Genomic DNA, 12,550 nt, shown 5'->3' on the forward strand with positions numbered 1-12,550 from the left:
ATCCCCCCCCCCCACCTGCAGCCTCTACCTAGGAAAACTACGGTCTTTCTCCACAATGGGGACCCAAGCAGGAGGGAAGTGACCTCAGAAAGGTATAATGACACAGAGTTCATCCTAAAAAGCAGCCATTTTCTCCAGGGGAACTGATCTCTGTCAACTGGAGAGCAGTTTTAATTCTGAGTGATCTCCATCCCTTATCTGGAGATTGGCAGCAATGGTCCCCCAGGAGGAAATGGCTGGTTGGTTTGGAGGGTGGAGTCTATGGCATTGTACCTGAGGTCCCACCTCAAACCCCACCCGCTCCAGGCTTCATTCCTCAAATCTCCAGGAATTTCCCAACCTGCAGTTGGCAACCCTGTCTCCTTCCCAGGCAACCATCAACCTACCATTATCTGCCCCTGATCTCTACCATCTGGAGAGCAGTTTTAATTCTGAGTGATCTCCAGTCCTCACCTGGAGATTGACAGCAATGGTTCCCCAGGAGGAAAAGTACAGTCTTTCTCCGCAGTGGAAACTAAAGCAGTTCATTCTCCTCTCCTTCTTTTGATCTGCACAACAACCCTGTGAGGTAGGTTAGGCTGAAAGTCTGTGACTGGTCTGAAATCACCCACTCAACTTGTACAGCAAGAACCTGGGTCTAGCAGACCCTGCTCTGAAGCGCTAACTGCTACGCCTAGGGTAGCCAACCTCCAGGTAGAAAATACAAAAGCTGAGGGTCACAGTGTTAGGAAGATGTGCAAAAGTATATAGCACTATGTATAACAGATGTATGTTCAAGGTAAATCAAAGTTATTTATTTATTTATTGGATTTTTACCCTGCCCTCCCAGCTAAGGCCAGCTCAGGACGGCTTACATAAAATCAATACATAATTTACAATAAAACATGATTATCGATTTAAGTTAAAACAATTCTAAAATCATTTAAACTGTACAACACAATAAAGTGCTAGTAACATTAATTTTCCAATGGCTGTGATTACTCAATAGAACTTGAGAGATATGCTATCTTAGATTATAACAGTATAGAAAAATAAATAAGAAAAATAAAAAGCACAAAATTGATTTACCTTGAACATACATCTATTATACACAGTGCTATATACTTTTACATAACCTCCAGGTGGAGCCTGAAGATTGCCGGGTATCACAACTGAACTCCAGAAAACAGATCTCTCCACCCACCCGGAGAAAATGACTCCTTTGGAGGGTGGGCTCTATGGCATTCTATTCAGCTGAGGCTTCTCCCCTCCCCAAACTCTGGCTTCCTTAGACTTTACCACAGAATATCCAGGAATTTCCCAACCTGGAGCTGGCAGCCCTAGTCAGGACTGGCCCCAATGAGTTTCCCACAAAGGCTTGGAAAGGGCTTCCTTCCTTTGCCTTTTTACTGACAGAACCAAGCTTGGTTGCCTGGCAACATCCACTGAGGGAAAAATTAGTCCCACAGGAGCCAAGTAGGAGAAGTGTCTTTGTCAGAAGAGACAGCCGTTTTGATAGTTTGTTTTGTGAAGGAATAGTGTCCAGGCTGGCATGGGTGGGAGAGAGGAGCAGACTCAGCACCCAGCCAATGGCATGCGAGTACTCTTGAATGGCGGTTGATGGGCCAATGGCTGATGGAATGCACTGCACAGCCAATGGGAGAGCTGGAAATGGCCAATACGTAAAGGAATTATATATATTGGATACACACACAAATTGGTATGGAAATGTAACCCTTTATGGTATCCCTTGGGGAAAACCCAGTCTTGCATATGGTATCCCTTGGGAAAAAAACCTAGGCCCCGGTCACACTGGGGAAAATAGGCGTGGCCAAAGTGTGGCTTTTTTGAGCTGCACCAAAAGAGAAGCGCGGTGGCGGGATCAGACAGATCCCCCCAGCCGCCGTGCAGGTCCTCCCCAGCATGATCAGATGCCAGGGAGAAGCCACGGACCACAGAGCGAGGCGAGCCCGCTGCACATGTGTATGCATGCGCAGTTCGGCAGGACCTCGCATCCTGCGGGAGAAATGGGTGCGCCGGCGATCACCCGTCCGCCCCTGCAGCGGATTTTTCGGTAAGTACTAGTGTTTCGTAGGTTTTTTTCTGATCCGCATCTTCGGCCAGAAGAGACGGATCGGGGACGGGTGCGCGCCACTTCTCAGATGTTGTAGTGTGATCGCGCCCACTTGATGTGCCCCCGATCCATCCCTTTTGTGGATCAAAGCCTCCCGTGTGACCGGGGCCCTAGTCTTACATATGAATACATTTATTGGGGCTTTTGTGGTTTGCCCAGTAAGTTAATTGCTTTCACTTGTAGGAATCAATTGCTTTTGTTTGTATTTTGAGTAAAAAACAATATTGTTCATTCAGTTTGCCTGTGTCCTTTATAAAGTTTATATCTCCGGTACCTGGCATTACATTTTATGGCAAACATGGCCTGGCATGACAAAGTGACACTTATGCCAGATCCAGCCCTCATGAGTTCATCACCCCTGCCCTAAAGCAATCCATGACTGCTGAGGAGCAAACAAAATGAGGCCAGATGCTCTTTCCAAGTAGGAACGAGAAATTAATTATCAACAATTAAAAAAAACATACAGATAGTTTGGAACAGCAGCACAGAGGAGAGATAGAAAGAACAAAGGGAGAATACAGACTCTCAAACCCCTTTCTTTTAAGAACCTGTCCACTTCTCCTTTCACTGCCTGTTTTTGGTAGGGACCTTCTGCAAGCTGCCATAAATAGGCACAATTCACCCCAGAACAGTACAAGAATAACACATAGTACAACAACTCCCACATCTACTAGCAGCATCTGACTAAGACCTGGACTGAGGCTGTTTCTCCTCTTACTCGAGGTATTTAAACCTGGGCGTGATCAGAGGCACAAGCCTTTGTCTCAAGTTCAGCGAGCAAGATCTTAGCCAATGACCTCTAAGTGAGCTGGGCTGATGAATCTAATACCTGACCAAGCATTAGGAGTATTAATGTTTGTTTGCTTAAATTGTACTTTGTAATTGTTTTGGGTTCCCATAGGGGAGAAATATTGGGTAGAAGTATTTAAATAAGCTTATGCTGGATGTGTTGCAGTTATAATTAAATTAAGCCACGGGTGCAAAACTCAAAACATTTCCATGGGCCACAATGGTTTATGACTGCACTTGTCCTGGGGCCTACCTATGACATCACCCTGGGATGGCTTCCCCCACAAGACACCTAAGCCCTCCCACTGCAGCCAGCCAGGATCCTGAAGTTTCAGTGGTGATTGCACTGCTTCGGCTCAGCTGCACTAGTTTTTTTTGGGATTCTGGGGTTTAATAGATGTGGACTGCTCTAGGGGAAGATCACTAATGTGTAGTTTGCTTTAGCTGGGGGGGGGGGAAGAGATTAACAATATCAGAAAACAATGATTTATTGACCAGGTTCCAACTGATGCTCAATCACTCAATCAAGAATTTCCTAACATGTTCATGAAACCATTACAGGCATGACTACAGTGAAATGTAATGTCTAGCTTACTACAATGGCCCCTTTTCTTAAAGGCTACTATCTATAAATAGGGAAAAAAATAGAAAGAAAAACACAACATAGAATCAGGGTAACTCTTAAAAACAATAAGTTGCTTATATGGACTTCTATGTTTTGTTTCAACATACATTCATGCTTTAACTGTACAACTTCAAAACAATAATTAAAAATCACCTTCCTTATTTGGCATCACAACTGATAAAATGAGACATGCAGAGAAGACACAGTTAAAAAAAATAACCTCAGTGCATCATATGTCAGAATGTCTTAATGTTACATTCACAGTACAAGGCAAAATGCACTCCCAGATAATTTCTTCAGCATTATTTATCACCGTTTCTTTAGCCCCTCCAGGATCTTTGGATAGTAAAATCAATACTCAGAGTATACAAAATTAAACTGCAATGCTATGTGCTTAGTAGTTTTTGCAGTACAGCAGGGTCCAAACATCAGCCGTCTGGGTTCACTGTTCAATTTCAAGGCTATCCAACTTTAAATCAGGAGGTTTGAAGCTGATGACTTCTTCATATGTAAGTTCTTTTTGAAAAAGGAAGAGAAAGTAATACAGGTATAAGGCACGCAGAGATGTCATATCCACAACATATATGTATGAAAGTCAAAACAAACCCAAAAAAGAACAAAATATTCAATATGGGTTAGGAAAATACACTTGGAGCCTGATCCTTTGATTGTTTTGCTATGCCATTAACGAAGGTTGGGCAAAGTCTGGAGCCATTACAAAGCATGAATGCACCAATATTTAATTAACAATGTAGTTAACACACTTCAATTCAGCAAGAACGGTGCACATATGCAACCTTCCATATATGCTGGGAAGACTTTTATGTGACATTCTTTTAAGTGCATTTGTCATATCTACCTCAGACCCCACCAGTTGTCACCTCTGCAACAAAAAGTGCATAATACCCCCTTTTTTACTGAATGATTAAAAGTGACTTTGCACACTGTGAATGGAAAGGTGTGCAGCATTTTGAAGGCCCTGCCCATTCACAGTGTGCAAAGTCACTTGGGCTGCTATCTTTAAAGAAATGTAATAAACAATGTTTGGGAAAAAGCTGCAAAAAACAAGGGGAAAATGCAGACAGTGGATGATTAGTGGATGACATTGTGACAATGCTCCAAAAACTAGATGCCATGCCTCTTGCCATTTATATTAAGACTAATCCGGATATTATAGATATTACAGTTAAATCATGTCAGTATAAAACAGGGCTTTATGCTGATGATACAGTTCTTTTTATATCAGAATTAGAGTTCTCTTTTAATACATTATTTTATTAAAATGTATTAAAATGTACTCTAGCATTTCAGAATACAAATTAAATCTTCAGAAAACTGACATGCAACTAGTAAATATTAAATCTTCAGAGTTACCCATTAGCAGCTGGCTTACAGAAATAAAACGGAGTGTAGACATGGTTAAATGCTTAGGTATTCACAGGTCTTTGTCTAACAAAAGAATATTTGTGGCTAATTATGACCCTGTTTTGGGGGGGAGGGAAGGACACACTATTTACTCAGGAAACCCTGTCTCTTTTAGACAGAATTAATGCTATAAAAATGACATTATTACCAAAGCTGATTTATGTACTCCAAAACACTCCAGCATGGCAGGGAAAGTGACCAAGAATAAGACTGAAGGCTTTACAAGATATTAAAGAAAGAGGAGGCTTATACTACAGATCAGCAGTGCTCGTCTGGATAAAAGAATGGATTACGCTAGAGGATAAGAGAACACTGGAACTTGAAGGACATGATCTACTACTAGGGTGACATGCTTTCCTGTGGTATGAAAAAGCTTTAACACAGAAATATTTAAGCAACATTGGCTACGAGCAGCACTTTTGAAAGTTTGGGACTTTATCTTTAAAAGATTTTATAGCAAAAACTCTAGACTTATTGCACCGCTTGAGGCTTTTACTTTACCAAATATACATGAGGAAGAAGAATTAATAAGATAAAAGGATATTCTGGACAGAAGGTCTATCGTGGTGGCGCAAAATGCAACTGGAATCCAGGTACAATAAAGATTAAAAATTAGGCTTTTATGAAGACTTAACAGACATGGAAATTTTTTTGACCTCGGTGGACTCTACGTTGATTAAAAGAACTTATGTCTTTTTACTTAATGATATGATGTATGATGAGACTGTTAAACCTAATATGATTTTATGGGCACAGAATGTAAGCCATAATATTGAATTAGAACAATGGGAACAAATATGGAAAGAAAACATTAAGATAACGAAAGCTATTGCATTTAAAGAGAATATGTATAAGATGTTTTACAGATGGTATATAACACCTGATAGAATAGCTAAAGGGAATAGTAAGTGTTCTAACAAATATTGGAAGTGTTTATCTAGTACAGGATCCTTTTATCATATGTGGTGGCATTGTGATGTAACTAAGAGATACTGGAGATGGATTAATGCAGTAATGCAGAACATATTGGGATGTAGAATTCCATTTACGCCTGAAGTAATGCTACTGAATATACTACATAAAGACTTTGAAAAAAGCAACAGATATTTAATTATCTACTTAACTAAAGCGGCAAGAATGCTATATGCCAAATACTGGAAGGCACAAGATGTACCAAAAAAGCAGGAATATATACAAAAACTGATGGAAACAGCGGAAAGTGATAAATTGACTTTGTTGATAAGAGGATCCACAAACTATACATTCCAGAACACATGGAGGCGCTTCTATAATTGGTATAATAGCGCAAATTTTTGTAACCTAAAAATGTAATCCCTAGAGCAAAGTATAGGTTAGCACATTGAGATAGCAGGTACAGATGTTGGTTTTAAGATACGAAAAAGTGAGCTCATAGAAAATAATGATACGTGATATTGCATTAGAGAATATTTAAGAGGCAATTATTGGAAACTTAAGCAATTATTGGAAACTTTGATACCCCCGTTTGTGTTATATGTGTGTATGTTTGGTTTGTTTGTTATGAAAAAACAAATAAAATTCTACCCTTTGAGGGCAGATTTTTATAAAAAAACACAAAAACACTCCAGCAGGTGTGTATTTTCCAAGGCCCCACCCACATGAGTAGGTAGGACTTCCATTATCCTCTCATGGCTGCAATTTCCCCCCACCTTATTACCATAGGACTTTTCATGGGCTTTTAAAACCATCAGTAATTGCTATAGAATTAGAACAATCATCAGGGGTATTTTAAGCCCTCCTGTGGCAGTGGGGAAACAATTCAAGGAAAATGGAGGCTGACAGAGGGAAATGTACAGAAAACTCTCATGTGGAGGCTCTGTTGTCAATGCGAACACCTCTACATTTGCAATGGCAAAGAACACGGAACAAAGAATCTTTACCATGCAGATACAGCTAGAGAGAAAGAAATTGTGCAAGTTTTCCAGCCATCAAGAGGCATGGCAGACAAGTCCTAAGTAGACAGTGGCAAGTTCAGTTGCAGTTTGAGTAGATGATATGCATAACAGGTAAGAAGAATGAACAGTGAAAAGATGGTACTAATATTATCTCTAGCTTTTTCACTTGTATGCTCACAGTATCAGCTTTAGACCTGCCCAAGTTGGTAAATTTGGCATTTATGGGACTTCCAGTCATGGAGGTATTATCAAAAAAGTGCTTTAAAACATTTTAATTTTCTCCTTTGCCTTTCGATTGCTGAACAAAACCCTTACCTTTCCATTCATCTATAACCCGTTCCTTATTCTCTATTGACTCATCATACAGCTCTGCTTCTGGTTCATCGTCAGGATCATGATACTGTACGAAGTATGGATGTGTAAGTGCTTCCGAGGCTGTTATTCTTTTATCACTGTCCAGGATAAGCATTTTCTCAAGGAGATCCACAGCTAGGATTTTAAAATCAAAACTGAGTATGAAAGAACCCATTTTGCCTTCTTAGCCAATGAGAAGCATCACATAGAGCCATGTGTAGCAAAATCACTTGGAGTAAGCAGGTCTGAAACGTTCTAGCCTATTAAGTACTTAAATTGATAATAAATATTTATACTTATAATTACTATTTTGCACTAGTTTAAGTGGTAAATTCAGAAGCTCTTCACAACATCCCTTAGCCATGCCCCCTGTACGAATATACTCAGATTTATTGTTACAGTCAACAACCAGCACACTCAAGTCATTTTACATGAAAACATTCAGTAGGAATATACTAAAAACTATGAGCATATCCCACACCTTTTGGCAGCTAAATTTAGTTAAAAAATGGAGATCGATCATAGGCTTCAAGCAGTAATGTGCAGAAACATGAAAGGATCTGTGTTTTTACTCCTCCCTTTGGCTTGGAAAGATTCCCAGGATACTCAAATTAGGGGAGGTGTCCAGTCTCCTTGCAGCTGCTTCCATATCTTCTGGTGCTGCTTGCTGGAGATGGTGGCAGCAGCAGCAACTGCTCTAGCCACAGTGATCAGAGCCATAGCTAGCAGGGGAAGGAGGGTGCAGCAGGTGGTGCCCCATATCGCATCAGGGGTGCCCCCTTCGCAATGCCCTCTCCACAAAGAAGAGCAGTGCGCCCATTGCTGGGCCAGGGAGCCAACCTTTTGCAGCCGTGGAGGAGCTCCCTGCTGGTTATCACATGACACTAGCAGCCAGCAGCAAACTCCTCCCTCACCAGGTGCTTCGCCACGGAAACAAGGAGGCATGCTGGATCCTGGGGCTTTCCTTGTTTGGCCCCTCAGCTCAATCCCGCCGGTGCTGCAAAGCCTTCTGACTTTAAAGGCCACTGGCTCTTCCCTGCTGTTGCCTTTAGGCGGCGGCTGCCTCCGTCTTGGTCTCCCCAGTTTAAAGTGGACTCGCTCTTAAGGAGGACAACCTTCTGGTCCTCTTTTGGCTGCTATTAATTAATTAATTAATTAGATTTAATCCTACCCTCCCCATCGAGGCAGGCTCACGGTGGCTAACATGGCCATAGGCATTATAACCAGTAAAACAATACATATAATAATTTAACAATTTCAATCAAACAAACCCTTTTAAATGCCATTCACATAAGACAGCAGAACTGTCTTAGACATCCATGATTGGAGAAAACAGCAGCTGGTGTCAGGCTCCTTAGGGCTTGAGTTCTTTCATATGGGCACAGATATTAGGCTGGCGGCCAAGAGTAGATGGTAGGGCATAGTATTCAGTTGGAATGTGGCATCTTGAATGCCTGGCAGAAGAGCTCCATCTTATAGGCCCTGTGGAATTTTAATAAATCCCGCAGGGCCCTGATGTTCTCAGGGAGCTCGTTCCACCAAAGCCAAGCTGCCACAGAAAAGGCTCTAGCCCTGGTTATGGCCAACTTGGCATCTTTCATGCCAGGGAGAACAAGAAGATTCTGTGAACTTGACCACAGTACTCTCTGGGGAACATATGGGGAAAGGCGGTCCCTCAGGCATGCAGGTCCCTGGCCATATAGGGCTTTATAGGTAAGAACGAGCACCTTGAAGCAAACCCGGTATGCTATAGACAGCCAGTGCAGTGCTTTCAGCACAGGCTAAATGTGCTCTCTAAGAGGGAGGCCCAATAACAGCCTGGCTGCTGCATTCTGCACTAGCTGTTGCTTCCAGATTTGGGACAAGGGCAGCCCCACGTAGAAAGCATTACAGTAGTCTAGTCTCGAGGTGACCATTGCATGGATCACTGTTGCCAAGTCGTTGCGTTCAAAGAAGGGAATCAACTGTCTAATCAGCCAAATATGGTAAATGGCTGACTTGGCAGTGACTGCTACCTGGGCCTCCATGGTTAAGGAGGCATCCAAGAGCACTCTCAGACTCCTAACATCCAATGCTGGCGCCAGTGGTACCCCATCGAAGATCAGCAGTGGGATCCCTAAATCTGGACTGCAGCAGCTCAGGCACAGGACCTCTGTCTTCGTCAGATTCATTTCAGTCAGCTCAGCCTCAGCTACCCAGCTATGGCTTGTAATGCCAGGTCCAGATCTTCCAGTTTAGAGTCAGACTGGCTGCCCAACAACGGATAGAGCTGGGTGTTATCCACATATTGGTGACTTCCCAGCCTATGCCTCTGGGCAATCTGGGCAAGGGGGCGCATATAGATGTTGAATAACATTGGGGAGAGCCCCTTGTAGCACTCCGCAAACCAGTGGGTGTCTTTGAGACAGCTGCTCCCCTAGCGCCACCATCTGTCCCCAACCTTGTAGGAAAGAGGACAGCCACTGTAAGGTGGACCCCTGAATTCCAGTGTCGGCAAGATCAGTTACTGGTGGTCAACCATGTCCAATACCGCCAGCAGTACCGCCACTCCGTCTTGATCCAGATGCCTCCTGAGGTCATCCATGAGGGCGACCAGTGCTGTCTCTGTCCCATGGCCTGGGCGGAAGCCAGACTGTAATGGGTCTAGTATGTTAGCATCATCCAGAAAACTCTGAAGCTGAATTGCCGCCGCTCTCTCAATAATCTTGCCCAAGTAGGACAATTTGGCTGATAGTTTGCCAATCGGCCGGGTCTAATGATGGTTTCTTTAGGAGAGGGTGAACCACTGCTTCCTTAAGTGCCCCAGGGAAGGTTCCTTCTAGAAGGACTTGTTGACAATTTCCATTAGGGGATCTCACAGCCCAACACAGCCCACTTTAATGAGCCATGATGGGCATGGATCAAGGCTGCAAGTGGTTGGGTATACAGTCGAGATAATGCTGTCAACAACTTCCAGGCTGAGCCAAGTGAAATGATCCATGATCTGACTTGAAGACATGCGTGGATTCAGCTACTGTCTCAATTGTGGCAGGGAGGTCACGGTGGAGTGACAAGACTATTTGCAAAAAAGCTTGAGCCTCACAGCCAATATCCAATTCCCTAGCATTTGGTCTGCCAAGGGGCAGAGTAGTCAGAGACCGAATTGTTCTAAATAATTGGGCCGGGCGTGAGCTCAGAGACGCAATCAAGGGCACATAATACTCTTTCTTAGTGTCCTTGATTGCCATCTCATAGGTCCTCATAAATGACCTATAGGATGCTCTTGGGGCTTCGTTGCGGGGATGCCGCCATGGTCTCTCTAGCCGTCTTAGTCTCCGCTTCATCAGCCACGGAGCTAGCTTAGAGTGGAGATGCAGAGGGTGCCTGGAAGTGATCTTGTCAATGGCCATGGAAAGTCAGCTATGCCAGACTTCCACGAGCTCATCTAACAAGCCATCAGGGGCACAGGATCCCGCAGAGTCATCTGAAGCCACATAGGGTCCATCTGCCTTCCATGGGCGAGCTAAAATATGCTCACCGCCCAAACAGGGTTGGGGTGGTATATTCATTTGGGCCTTCAGAGCATGGTGGTCCAACCATGGTACTGCCTTGGTAGTAATCTAGTCCACACTAACCCACACTGTGAAAATCAAATCTAGCATATGCCCTGCCTGGTGAGTGGGTACCGTAACATGTTGGGAGAGTTCTAGTGCTGCCATGGATGATACTAGGTCTGTTGCCTGTACGGAGGTTGTGTCCTTGGCGTGGACACTGAAATCACCCAGGACTATCAGCCTTGGATGCTCTCTTGGGGATGGATTGATAATACTAATAATTTAGCTCCATTAATTAAATAAACACCCCCACACACCTGGCTCCCACCCCACCTGGAAGAATTCCTAGCTACGGGCCTGACAGCGATGCTGCTGCAACAGGCCCAGCCTGCTATCAGGATCAGCACATGTAGCACAAGGTGCTGACCCATTTGGTTCCAGAGGTATGTGGAGAGACAACACTGGCTCGGGTGGACAAAGCCCCACAAGGCTACGTTGAGATCTTTCCTTTCCAGCTAAGGCCAAGTCCCCGTGTTTTCCTCACCATGTACTCCTAGAGGCAACTATATTTAGGTTCTAGGGGAAGCAGTTCCTAAAGCTCCTCCCTGCCCTTCTTCTTTCAGTTGCGAACGCCTGGCTTTGGGCCTTCTCTCCACTCCCCCTCACCCCCTCCCATCAACATTGGCCAGCTGGGAAAGAGACTGGGGAGGTTTCTCCATGAATCACTGGGCACTCCCTTCTTGGGGTGGTTTGACTTAGTGCAGCTACCTTTCCTACAGCAAAGTCACACCAACTCTTACCTAATGGATTAGCACCACGAAATACTGCCTTCAAATCTTGTGGAGGCATATATGGTAGAGATTCTATGTATTTTCTGGCCTGCAATACAAGAAATTATATGCATACATTTAACTTGTGGGAACGTATATTTTCCCCTTTGAAAAAAATCAATATACACAACTGTTATAATAGCTATGGAAAGAGATCTTGTGGGGTGTAGTGGATAGTTAGATGAAATGAGGTTTTGTTTCATTTTCCATTTGTTCAGCTTGCTTTTCTGTTGCTTTTTTAGTGCTGTCAGTTTTTATGAGCTACTGGATAGGAATAGTTTTGTTTCTTGCTGTTTATGGTTAGTTCTACTGGATTGCTACTTTATTTTTAATATTGCTTCACTTTTAATATTTGTTCCTGTATGGTGAAACACTTTGAGTAGCTTTTTTTCTAGAAAAGTGGCAGACAAAGTACTCTAAAGAAATGTGCTGCAGAACATCACTGGAGCATGACATGTCCAAATGGTTGCTCCCTCTCCCATTATAAAAAAGGATAGAGTTCCATAGGATTTCATTGTTTTACAGCTGTATGACCATAGGATGACAGCTATTTATCAGAGATTAATGCTGGGGAGGGTAAAGTATGTTTTAATATGCATGTAAATGATAGCAGGCAGTAATTCAATCTCCAATATTTATTAGCTTGGATACTTCCCCAAGTATCAACATATTTAAACTTTTCTCCTACCAGCTTTTTAAATATACTATCAAGTACTAGCACTGCAACCAATTTATAGTCAGTCATACCTTTTATTGCATATAATCATTATTTACTCACAAAATTAATCCTCAATTACTGTCTAATCTCACTACTGAAATATGTCTAATAGTATTGATCCAGGATCACATTTTCCTTTTTCTGTACTTGGTTAGTTCCCTTGATTACAGAACAAGAAATGACAGATACTAGAACCAGTAATTATACTGTGTCCTCAGCTGGAAAAAGT

At 43.0% G+C, this 12,550-nt stretch overlaps 1 protein-coding gene across 1 annotated transcript in view; it reads right to left on the bottom strand.

The window, feature by feature from the left end:
- Positions 1 to 2,410: 2,410 nt before the first annotated feature.
- MAPK11 (mitogen-activated protein kinase 11) overlaps positions 2,411 to 12,550 on the bottom strand; it is a 59,618-nt gene continuing 49,478 nt past the window's right edge. Inside the window, exons 10-12 of the mRNA XM_015411814.1 lie at positions 11,574 to 11,652; positions 7,202 to 7,375; positions 2,411 to 4,043 (exon numbers count right to left, since the gene is read on the bottom strand). Coding sequence (XP_015267300.1) covers positions 3,970 to 4,043; positions 7,202 to 7,375; positions 11,574 to 11,652 — 327 coding nt within the window. The 3' untranslated portion in view covers positions 2,411 to 3,969. The remainder of the gene's footprint in view (positions 4,044 to 7,201; positions 7,376 to 11,573; positions 11,653 to 12,550) is intronic.

Source organism: Gekko japonicus, unplaced genomic scaffold (genome assembly GCF_001447785.1).
Source record: "Gekko japonicus isolate JY-2015 unplaced genomic scaffold, Gekko_japonicus_V1.1 scaffold283, whole genome shotgun sequence".
Lineage (NCBI taxonomy): Eukaryota > Metazoa > Chordata > Lepidosauria > Squamata > Gekkonidae > Gekko > Gekko japonicus.